Source organism: Pristiophorus japonicus, chromosome 5 (genome assembly GCF_044704955.1).
Source record: "Pristiophorus japonicus isolate sPriJap1 chromosome 5, sPriJap1.hap1, whole genome shotgun sequence".
In the NCBI taxonomy this organism is placed as follows: Eukaryota; Metazoa; Chordata; class Chondrichthyes; family Pristiophoridae; genus Pristiophorus; species Pristiophorus japonicus.
The window spans coordinates 28,798,476-28,810,740 of record NC_091981.1 but is presented as its reverse complement, the minus strand read 5'-3'; the positions used below and the strand labels follow the sequence as shown (position 1 = coordinate 28,810,740).

Genomic DNA, 12,265 nt, shown 5'->3' with positions numbered 1-12,265 from the left:
AACCAAAAGATCAGGTCAAAGCTCTGCAATTCTGCCACACCAGTCCGAATCACCACTCTGGTGGGCAATTAAGCAACAAACAGGAGGATGAGTCTCCATGAACATCCCCATCCTCAAGATTGGTGGAGCTCAGCATGTTGAGTGCAAAGGACAAGGCTGAAGCATTTGCATCCATCTTCAACCAGAAGTGCCTGAAAAAAATTATCCTTCTCGGCCTCCCTCTGAGGTCCCCAACGTCACAGCCAATTCCATTTGCTCCATGTGACGTTAAGAGACAGTTGAGTGTACTGGACACAGTAAAGGGCTGTGGGCCCTGTCAATATCCCAGTTGTCATGCTGAAGACTTGTGCTCTAAAACCAGCCGCGCCCCTCGTCAAGCTGTTCCAGTTCAGCTACAACACTGGCAACTACCCGATAATGTGGGAAATTGTCCAAGTATGTCCTGTTCACTGAAAGCAGGACAAACCCAATCCAGTCAATTTCTGCCCCATCAGCCTACTCCCAATCATCAGCAAAATGATGGACAAAGTCTTCAACGGTGCTATCAAGTGGCACTTACTCACCAATAAGCTACTCACATGTTCCATGGCACTGAACATTGCTTTTTTGTCAGTGCAATTCTGTTCTTCAGCAAACAACAGATACTGACTCAGTGTCATTGGGGGAGCGAAACAGGGAGGAAAATTTAATTTTCCTTTTATTGCTGTCTTTTTTCATGTTGGTTTGTAAATATATTTATTTGCATTCTTCTCCTGGTTCTTCAACTACTTGTCTGCTGTGAAGGAGATTCACCATTGTGATGTGGAAAGTGGAGGATTTATACAGATGTTATGTAAAGTGTATCATATTACAGGTGTGACCTTCTTGATGTGTGTGCATTTCTCGCTCTTTTGCAGTAAGAAGAACATTAAAGAGTGGCCTAACACCAGAAGAGGCCAAAGCACTGGGTTTGGTCAGCACCTCTGAGATGCAGGTGTGAAGTGATTTGAGCATGAACTGAGGCAGATAACATCACTAGCACCTGGACAAGGCACAGCTAGAGACATCCAACTGGCAACCATTTGCTGCTCCTGACATCTAGTCATCACCCAGCTCCATTCATCATATGACTCATATGAGAAACAAGAGCTAGAAAGAGATGTCACATATTGGCACTAAAGTTCTGACAGCTTTTTAAAAAAAAAATAAAATCAGGATTGTTCCGAAATATTTATACCTAGGTAAAAGTATTGCTTTTTGGTTTTTTTAAATCTAATTGAAGTGATTAGAAAAATTTATCGAGTAAGCTGTTGTACGAGATATGTTTACGTTGGCTTTACTTGTGGCCTACTTATGTAGCTGTAACATGCACCCATGTCACTGTAAGCACCAGGCCTTAAGGAGACAGTCTGCTGATGTTGGCTGGTCAAAAACCCAGCTATGTGTCAGAACTTTCATCTGACGATTGTCTAATCCACATCCTAAAGGATTTAATATACTTTTAACAGAAATCCTTCAATGCAGCAAAGTGTTATTTTTGCGGGCCTCTTTCGTGATGGCAATTTTTTTTGCTGTAGTATTACAGCCATTCAATATTTCAAGAAATACCTTTCAAATGTTATCGAAGGCTGTGCGAGCGGGGCCAGAGAAGGCTCTAAATCAGGTAACAGACATTGTCATATTCATTCAGTCGATGTAAATATTAAGGGCTAAAAGAGGCAAGATGAAATTGCCCCTTAATATAAACACTGCATTTTTTCTAAAAATTAGTCATGCAGTAACATTGTCTTGACTGGCTTTAGTCAGAGAAGGTAAAGTAACTGTTTTCGGTAAGTGAACTAATTGAATATGTGGGTGTCTTGGTGGTACTGGTGCCACATGTGATAAAGTTCATCACTTCTCAGCCAGATTTGTGTGGAGGGACATCTGCACAAAATCTTGGACATTGGCTGTTGATCAGAGCTTGGAGCCCAGCTCAGCCATTTATATCTCACCTCTTGGGTGAAGATTTGATCTGGTTACTCATTATGTGTAGAACATTCCAAGTGCATTCAGAAAGCATATGTTTATAATGTTGCTGCACATAGTTCCTCTCCAGCCCCTGTGGGGGACCATGGCTTCCACTTCCCAGTTTGTGGAATACCACAGTAATTGGTGTCATGGATAGCCCAACACTCAATTCTTGCTGGAAGCTCATCGATCGTAATAGAATGAAGGATGAGGGGGAGGGTGGGAGGGATTGTGGTTCATAGGAAGGACAGATGTTTTCAAAGGATAATGATGTTACAAATTCTGCAACGGCACTAGTCTTGCATACTAACCTATAAGTTGTAAAGTACTTGAGTAATAATGTGCATGTGTATTATATCAGCGAGTGGAAGATGGGTCACTGGACTGAAAAACAACACAATCAAGTCGAATCCTGAAGCTCAGCAAGCAACCCTCAATTCTCTGGTACAATACGCATGATTGTTGTCTCCTTGTCTCCTCTTACCTGGTTAATGCAGGAAGTCAGTACTTGAAGTAGAAAAACTTCTTGTTGTGCGCAACTGGGTAGGTACTTTGGGGTGCTGAGGCCCTAGAACTGGGCCAAGTATCGTCACTGCCAGCTGAGCGAAATGTAAGTAAAGGGTGGTGTGCAAGAATCTGCCATTTGTGTGGATTCACTTCAAGTCTGTACAGTGATTATTATCCATAAGATGAAGGAAACCCGCTGTGTTTCACTGGAGTAGGACGGAACCTTAAATGTGTTAAAGTGGTATTCTGAGAGCAGAAGATGGCTGGATGAATGAAATTACCCGCAAGAGTATCATTTTAATATGTCAAGTGAGGATATTCTCAATCATACTGAGATATTATCAGTCAAGTTTAGGCATCTGGGAATCAAAAGTCAAAACTTTTTGAGCTGTGATTGAATATGCATTGAAGCTGTTTTTAACGGTTTTATGGGGCTTACATTTTATATCAGTTTCAATTCAGTTCAGAATGTGACCCACCTGTATTCTCCGCACTTGGGCTCAAGCTTGTTTCGAATTGAGGCTATGATTAAATGTCTCTGAAACTAGTGTTTAAAAGATAACAATCATAATAAACTAATTATAGAAAGGCAGACAAGACAAACATTCTTATTACTGTTCTATGTTTCAAAAAGCTCCAACGAAAAGGTTGGGAAAAAGGGATAGTTATTTTTTTAATACATATAAAAACATACAGTAAATATCATCAAGGGATGGTATCACCTGTATTATAAATAAGCAGCAGAGAGCAGCAGTGCAGTAACATAATAAAGGGATTCAGACAAGGTTCAATGAGTTCAAAGGTCGAGCACTTTTTATAGCTATCTGAGCCCCACGATTGCGTTGCTGCTTTTTAGCTGCATTATTCCGAAGTAACTTTTATTCATTAAACTTGGAAAATTTCATAGTGATTTAATGAGTGTGCAGTGTAGAACCCAAGAGCAAATTAATGAGCCAATGGGCTAAGGTAGCTGGGCCAAGAGTTTTATATTTTTTTATACGCCATGAGCTGCTTCTGGCCTTGACATTGTATTATTAACTCAATAAAAATGTCTTGCTTTTTAATTTTTGTCCAGCAGAGAAATCTTTAAATCTCCGTGGTGTTGCTTATCCATGGTGTTTGGTGTAGGTAAAGCCACCCCTGTAAAGTCTAGTTTCACTTTTGCGGAGGAGGAAAGATCATTACTGACCATGATTAAATGTTAATGCAGCCTATTCCTCGTAATTCAAAATATTAGATAGTTCAATTTTTTAGCACAATAAAACAACTTTGAATCGCCAGGAGTAGACGTATTGGTTGCAGGGGCGATGTAATAAGCTGGAGATATGTGGCTGGGCCAAAAATGTGTTACCTGCGCAGGACTCATAAACAGAATTTCCCTATCCCTTGGAGTGGGTAACATCAACAGATCATTACAGGGATTGAGGCAAGCAGGAAGGTCCAGGATAAGTATTTCTGTTCAAAGTATTCCTCTCCGATCTGTTTTTGAAGAAAGCAAATAAGTTTACCTCTTGTTTGTATTAAAATAATGGCAATTTTCTGGCTTAGCAGAAACTGTTTTTTTCATGCCTCATTCCTTCCAGAGCTTCTTAAGTGATAGTTATGGAGAGTTGACACGAGCACTTATGTCCTTGAGCATCTCCATTCATTTCAGTGTGGTTTAGAGTGGGTTGGGAGCCAATTTGAAACCAGAAAAATCTATCTTAATGGCTGGATGCATATTTTTGCAGTCACACATGTTTTAGGCTCGGTCAGTTGTGGATCTGCTCCCAGGCTGGTTCAAACTTCTGATCATTGAACTGAATGGAGACACTGCAGGAAATGGGTGATCCTTCCCATCAGTTGGTCACTGGTGGAGCTCGAGAGGAAAGAGACTGAAAATGGCAAGTTTCCATGAAGCCGGAAGATGGACATTATTTTAATACATGTAAAAGACCTATTTATTTGTATATAATCTGTTAGATTAAAAATAAGGGACTACTTTAAACAGTACAGTTGAATCAACTTCAATTTTAGTTGATAAAAATTGTTGACCAAACATCAAATAGTCTCAAGCTAACATCTAATCCTGGCATGTTCGAAATCAAATGTGTAAATGAAGTATGGGGTTAGTAGCGACTTAATCTGAAGAAAACAAGTCATCTTGGTGTTACTACTATATGAAGCCTGAGGTATTATCTATTGCCTTTTCTATGAATACCTATAAAACAAACATTGAACTTGTTTCCCCCTAGCCTCATTCTTCATTTATTAATGTTTTAATTCTGGCAATTAACTTCTGTTGCAAAATTAAGTAATTTAGATATTGAAGTTGGAAAACTAGTCAACTGTAAATTAAGGCACAAAATGGCATCTGCCTGTAATAACACAGTGACCTAAAGGGATGATTAATGATACTTTTGGTGGAAGAATATTAAAAAGACAGTTTTTTCCAAAGTAGTACAAGGTTAGAGTCTGCAGCATATAATGGAGCACATCCTTAAAGTGAATGTTAGGCAGGTACGAGGAATTACAAGCTCAAAACTGACCAGGGGCATTATGCACTTTAATAGTTCATCATCTGGCCCATGGTTATTCCATTAATATATATTTCTCAATTCGCTCCTTTATTTTTTACAATGAAAGAGTTGCCTTCATATATCAAAGTGAGTTGACAACCTAAGTAGTCTACAACTAAGAATTACAGACATTTGACATTGGAGATGCAAGAAACACTTGGTGGGGGTGGGGGAGGGGGGGTGGTAATTTTAACCCCCAAAATGTGTAGGTTTGGTTCGAGTGGGAGGTTAAAAAGCTAAAAAATCTGAAACAGGAACCCAACCCACCTCAAACACTCCCACTTCCGGTTTTAAAGGAGGCGGGATAAGGTGTGGGCGACCATTCTGCTTGCGAGAGGTGGGTTGGTCATTTCAATATTTTAATGAGGCTGCGTGCCTTCATTTTAGCAGTGATTCTATTTTTAGCCACTGTCGGCTGGATTTCCCTGGCCTCAGGAATCCTGGCAGGTGAGAGGAGTCGAGAAGGGCTGAATCCATGAGGTAAGTGCCTTTGTTGCACTGCTTGTGGGCCAGGAGGAGCAGGAGTGTTTTCTCCAGGCCAACAAACTATCTAGTAAACTCCACTCCACCCGCCACCCCACCACAATCTGTCTGCACCCCCTCATGATATGCCCCATCCCCCCAATTTAACATTAGGCCCCACTGACCACCATTGGGAACTTCCCCCCCCTCTGCCCCCCACACTCGGAATCCCACCCCACCCCTCCAAGCTTGACCTGCCTGCTCTCAGCCCAGCTTGGCTGTGGCCTTGTGCTGCAGGATTTCCTGTCCATCAAGCAGCCAGCCTCTCCACTGCTGTGGGCAGGAAACCAACAGAAGAAAATATAAAGATGTCCTGCAGTGCAGGACGTCTGGGTAAACCAGACTCCCGGGTTTCCCCGACCTCAAAACACACTCTGCTCCCGCCCCGCCTCCGAGCTGATATCCAGCCCATGGGATCAGAATTGTTAAACTTCTGGAAAATCCTAGTGTATTGTAACAGAATATTCTAAATGCCATCATCATTTTTCAGTGACCATGAGGATATCCCACCTGTCTGCTGTAATAACTTTCACAAACTGTTGTATCTAATTTCCTTTATACTCCTTCATATTTCAGTCTAAACAGTATTACCTTCGCATTGCAGACCTGTTGTTAATATTTCGGTCTGTCTAAAAAAAAACACAAAGGCTATTACTTTGTGTAGTTTTATTTTGGAAAAGCTGGTGTATATTGGGAGCTACATTTTTGTTACTTAATCACTTGATAAAAAGCAGATGGCGTTGGACATTGTCATTGTATGGATAACTTTACTTTCTTTCCTTTTGGCTTCCAATCTTGGCAATTTTTTTTTTAAACAAGTACAGAATAACGCTTTTTTCAAATTACTCAGCCTTTGCAGACTCTGTTCTGGTGTTGGTAAAACCTTTTGTGTTTGAATAACAAAAGTCAAATTAGTTTTCCAAAAGTCAGTATTGTGTTTGGCTTTCTTGGCGTAATCTTGTTTTGTGATTACATGTATCTATTTTATGTGGTTGCTTATACTGCGTAAGCATAATCATTGTTTCATCAGTAGTTCAGAAGATTAATTTTGCCTTGGCCTGCAACACAGCGACTGTCTCTTTAACTTACTTGGACTGCATAAGGTGGCTGCATTACACTGGCAACATGAGCATTGGATTCTTGAAAGGTTACATACTGTGTAATGAAGCTTCCCGGAGCGTATGGAAAAAGCTGAATTTATTTGCTTTTTTTTTTTAAAACAAAAGAAAGCAAGCACATTCTTTCAAAAAGAAACTACCAAATGTAATCCTTTTCAACCTGAAGCCAGGCTTCCTCATAAACTCTGCACTTTTACTGATACAGTAGAGCTGAATATCAGACTATGTAGTTTACCAGCCCTTGCGAAGGGCTGCCAGTACAAGATACACAGCCTTGTGGTACCCTGGTATGACCATACGCAAAGCTTTATTTAACACTGTAGCAAGGTCACAGAAATAGTCATCTCCACTTCTGGTTAAAGGAGAAGAAAAAAAAACACATTCACCAATTTTCTATTGATTTGAAACTGTCTTCAGGAATATTAACACCTTTTATTTCGATAACTGGGAATTGTAAAGAAAATAAACAGTTTAAAAAGAAAAGACTTGTAAAGTAGAAGGGGCAAGTTTCTAAGAACAATAAAATAGAAGGACAATGCTGTACAGTTGTGTAAATGTCGCTATTCATAATGTTTTTGTGTAGCATAGTGTAAAATAAATCAGACACACTGAATGCAGTGTTACTCTGTGAATTGTAATTTAAAAAAAGCCATGCATGGTCATTTATTTACTTCATGAATTGCTCATCATAGATAAGGGAGTTTGTTTTATGTTACATTTATGTGTGTCTGTAACTGCATTTGTTTTGTGTTTTTATTTTAAGAACTTGAAACTACTGTTGTAGAACTATTCACTCCACAGCCAATATATATCCAGCCTTAGAAAGCCATGTTGCTGCATTATTTAATACTAGTGGGAAGGAAAGTCACCATCTATCCTGTCCCTCCCTCTCAGTCCGCCTGCCCTACACCCTGCTCCACTAGTACTGCAACATTCTCTGAGATTCTTTCGGTGCCATTCAAAGTAAACCTGTGAAACTGGCTGCGGAACCCCATATTTTAACTCTCACCATAACTCTAGCAGTTCAATAGCTTGCAGCAACAGTACTGTGTACAAACGTATTGCAATAAAGCTTTATTAAGCACACACTTTGCCAGTTGCATTTGTATTCTGTTTTGTCAAGCTCAATAAAGGGAGGGCACAGGTGTGAGTGCAATAGATTTTCCAAGGTCGTGTCTGGTGCGAGTTGATTTCCAAAGTTGCTTTTTCTCACCAAATGTGGTCATTCCACAATCCCACACTCCCAGCTGCACTCACGTGGAGCACTGGTTGGAGAATTGGGGCTACAAGGTTTATTGCCCCGTCTCTGACCAGCATTCCTTATAAGTGTAGCTTGCAGGATGTGAGAGTGGAATTACTCCATTATAAATGTCAGTCGTTATTTTTTTAAATTTTGATCAGCATTTTTGAGTGATTTGATTTGAAGAATTTATCAGAATCGGTTTGCTTCCCTCATATGAACCATTTCTAAGAAACGGACTGAGATTGGCAAAACTGACTCAGTTTGTGACCTGTAATCAGAGAGACCTCTCATCCCACCTGCAGGCCTATTTCTGTATGAAAGTACTTTTAGTTAAGAAGGTAACCTATTTCTTTTATTTTACTCTTTGAAACCAGTCCAACTCTTGATTTCAGTGAGTGCGTTACATTAATGCTTCTGAGCTCTCACCTTGCCATGTACACCGTTGGGTTACATACCTGGCTTTCCTCATTTCTAAGGTAAAAGAGTGATGTACCATTCAGCCAATGACTACTCAAGGATTCAATAATTGACCGAATGTCATAGGAACAGGAGGAGGCCATTCAGCCCCTCGAGCCTGCTCCACCATTCTATTAGATCATGGCTGATATGGAGCTTAATTCCATTTATCTGCCTTAGCTCCATATCCCTCGATACCCTTACCCAACAAAAGTCAATTGTCCCAGCATTCACAGACTCTTGGTGGGGAGAGAATTCCAGATTTATACTACCCTTTTTGCAAAATAGCACTACTTGATTTCCTTCCTGAATGGCCAAATTTAGCTCTAAATAACTCTCATTTAAATTAAGTCCCCCTTGTTCTTGATTTCCCCCACCAGAGGAAATAGTTTCTCAGTATTTCCCCAAATGAATAATTTTAACTTTTTAAATACATCACCTCAATCAGATCACCCCTCAATCTTCTACACTCCAGAGAATACAAGCCAAGATTATAAAACTTGTCTTCATAAGTTAGCCCTCTAATCCCTGGTATTATGATGAGTCTTCGCTTCACCCCTCCAAGGCCATTAGAGCTTTCCTGAGGTGCGGTACATAAAAGTGAATGCAGTACTCCAGATGGAATCTGATCAAGGCTCTTGTAAGCTGATGACTCACAGCTCTATCTCAGCACCAACCCCTCCACTGTTTCTGATTTGTCACGCTACTTAGCCAACATCCAGTATTGAACGAGCAGAAATTTCTTACAAATAAATATTAGGAAGACAGGGACCATTGTCTTTGGTTGTCGCCGCAAACTGTTCCCTAGCCACTGACTCCATTGCTCACCCTGGCCACTGAGGCTGAACCAGACTATTTGCAACCTGGGCATCCTATTTGACCCTGAGCTGAGCTTCCGACCACATATCCGCTTTATCACCAAGTCTGCCTATTTGCACCTCTGTAACATTGCCCATCTCTGCTCCTGGCTTAGCTCATCTGCTGCTGAAACCCTCATTCATGACTTTATTATCACTAGACTTGACTATTCCAATGCACTCCTAGCCGGCCTCCCATCTTCCACCTTCCATCAACTTGAGCTCATCCAAAACTCTGCTGTCCACAATTTCCTCCTCCTTTGTATTCCAGCCCCCTTGAGATAAAGGTTAATATTCCATGATCCTTTTTAATTGCTTCTAATACCTGTTTACTAGCTTTAAATGATTTGTGCACTTGGACTCCTAAAGCTCTCTGCTCCTCCACAGCTCCTAGTTTCTCACCACTTAGAAAAATTTCTGATTTATCTTTCTTGGATTCAAAGTGGATGACCTCACACTTGGCTACATTGTGCTCCACTGGTCATAGTTTTGTCCACTTACTTAATCTGTCTCTATCCCTTAGCAAATTCCTGCTCCCGTCTGCATTACTTACTGTCTCTTCTGCAAACTTGGATCTACAACTTCATCTAAGCCATTAATAAATATGGTGAAAAATTGGGGCATCAGAACAGTTCCCCTGGGGATCACCATTTATTACATCCTGTCAATCTGAGTACCTACCTTTCTTCCCCACTCTCTGGCTCCTATCTCACATCCAATTTCCAAGCCAAGTCAAAAGATTACCTCCAGATCTGTGCGTGCTCATTTTTGCCAATAATGAAACGGTATCAAATGCCTTTTGGAAGTTCATATCAATAGCATTCATAGACATTCTCCTGTCTACCTTAGTAGTGACCTCTTCAAAAAATTCAACTTGAATAGGCAGATGTGACTTACATTTAAAAAGGCCATGCTGGCTCTCTCTGATCAGCTCATATGTGCTCAGTCACTCTATCCCTAATGACAGATTCTAGTAGCTGCTCCACAACTGATGTTAAACTGACAGGCCTGTAATTACTTACAGGGCTCATGGGATTGTGGGGGGGAGGGGGGCGGTGGAATAGCTTGGTTTGAGGATTGGTTAAAGGACAGAAAGCAGAGTGGGACTAAATGTGCCATTTTCGGGTTTACAGGTTGTAACTAGTATGGATGCCGCAAAGGTCAGTTATTGGGTCTCAGCTATTTGCCTTCGTTCAGTGACTTGGATGAGGGGACCGAGTGAAATGGATTCAAGTTTGCTGATGACACAGAACTAGCTACGAAAGTAAGCTGTGAGGAGGATGCAAAGAGGCTGCAAAGGAATATAGACCGATTAAATGAGTGAGCAAGAAGGTGACAGATGGAAAAGAGGTGAAAGGTGAGAAACTAGTAAATGTTGGTATGCAGAGCAATTTGCGTGTCCTTGTACACGAATCACTGAAAGTTAACAAGTAGTTACAGCAAGCAATTAGAGAGGCAAATGATGTGTTGCCCATTATTGCAAGGGAGTTGGAATACAAAAGTAAGGAAGTCTTGCTGCAATTATATAGGGCTTTGGTGAGCTCATGCCTGGAATACGGTGTACAGTTTTGGACTCCTTACCTCAGGAAGGATATACTTGCCTTAGCGGGGGTGCATAGAAGGTTCACTAGATTAATTCCTGGGATGACAGAGCTATCCTAAGAGGAGAAATTGAGTAGAATGGGATGATATTCTCTGGAGTTTAGAAGAATGAGCGGTGATCTAATTGAAATGTTTAAAAGTCTTAAGGGGCTTGACAGGGTAGATGCTGAGAGACACTTCCCCCTGGCTGAAGAATCTAGAACTAGGGATCATAGTCTCAGGATAAAGGGTCGGCCATTTAAAACTGTGATGAAGAGAATTTTCTTCACTCAGAAGATTGTGAATCTTTGGAATTCTTCACCCCAGAAGGCAGTGGATGCTCAGTTGTTGAGTATATTCAAGAAGGAGACCAATAGAATTTTGGACACCAAGAGAATCAAGGGATATGAGGATAGGGTGAGAAAGTGGAGTTGAAGTAGAAGATCAGCCATGATCTAATGGAATAGCGGAGCAGGCTTGAGGGGCCGTGTGACCTATTCCTGCTTCTATTTCTTATGTTCTCGTGTTCTTACCTGGATTCTTTCTACCACTGTTCTTAAATAATAGAGTGACAGTAGAAATGTTCAAGTCCACAGCACAATTCCTGAATCAAGGGAACTTTTAAAGATTATAACTAATGGTTCTGCAATTTCCTCATCTTTTAATATCCTGGGGCAAACATCATCAGATCCTGATGATTTATATATCTTCTGTCCCATTATTTTCCCCATTATGATTTTAAAACCAATATTGAATACAATATTGTCCCCTTGATTTATTATTGGTTTCCCTTCTATCACTGGTTATGTATCATCTCCGCCTACTGTGAAAACAGTTACAAAGTACTTGTTTAATATATTTGTCGTTGCCTTGTTAACTACTATAGTATCATCTGCACCTTTCTTTAATGGGCCCATATTTTCATTATCCACTCTCTTATTAATATATTCTTAAAAACGTTTACTATTAACCTTTATATTGATTGTAGGTTTTTTCCATATTCCCATTTTGCAGTTCTTGGGGCCAGAAATTGCCCTTCGCTGTGATTGGGAGTGGTAACCTTCTGGGGCCAGGACTTCCTGCGCACGGACCGGAAGTCCCGCCCCCGACACGGAATTGGGCTGTACGCTCCTTAAAGGAAACGGAGCGCTGTCTCCGGTGCTCTGCATCCTTTGAGGGGCTGTCCCCGGGGCAGAGCAGGCCAGCATATTACACTGATGCGCTACAACACTCTTCCCCCTTCCATTAAAGGGTAGGGTTGCTGTGCGCACTGCAGGCCCTTTGGAGACTAGGCCACCAGGGACGCGATCGACCGGGCCAGCAGCCTCGGCACCCAAAATGGAGTGTCGGACTGCACGAAAGCAGCCTTGTCTCCACGAGGGTCACCATTGTCGGGCCAACGCAAGAGTCGCCGACAAATAAAGATGGTGGCCC

The 12,265-nt window shown here is 41.2% G+C and overlaps 1 protein-coding gene across 8 annotated transcripts in view; it reads left to right on the top strand.

The window, feature by feature from the left end:
* Positions 1 to 2,196, top strand: part of fhod3b (formin homology 2 domain containing 3b) — a 679,123-nt gene extending 676,927 nt beyond the window's left edge. For all 8 annotated transcript variants that reach the window (XM_070880475.1, XM_070880473.1, XM_070880474.1 and 5 more), the window contains one exon: positions 897 to 2,196. In XM_070880475.1, coding sequence (XP_070736576.1) covers positions 897 to 979 — 83 coding nt within the window. In that variant the 3' untranslated portion in view covers positions 980 to 2,196. The remainder of the gene's footprint in view (positions 1 to 896) is intronic.
* The last annotated feature ends 10,069 nt before the right edge of the window (positions 2,197 to 12,265 follow it).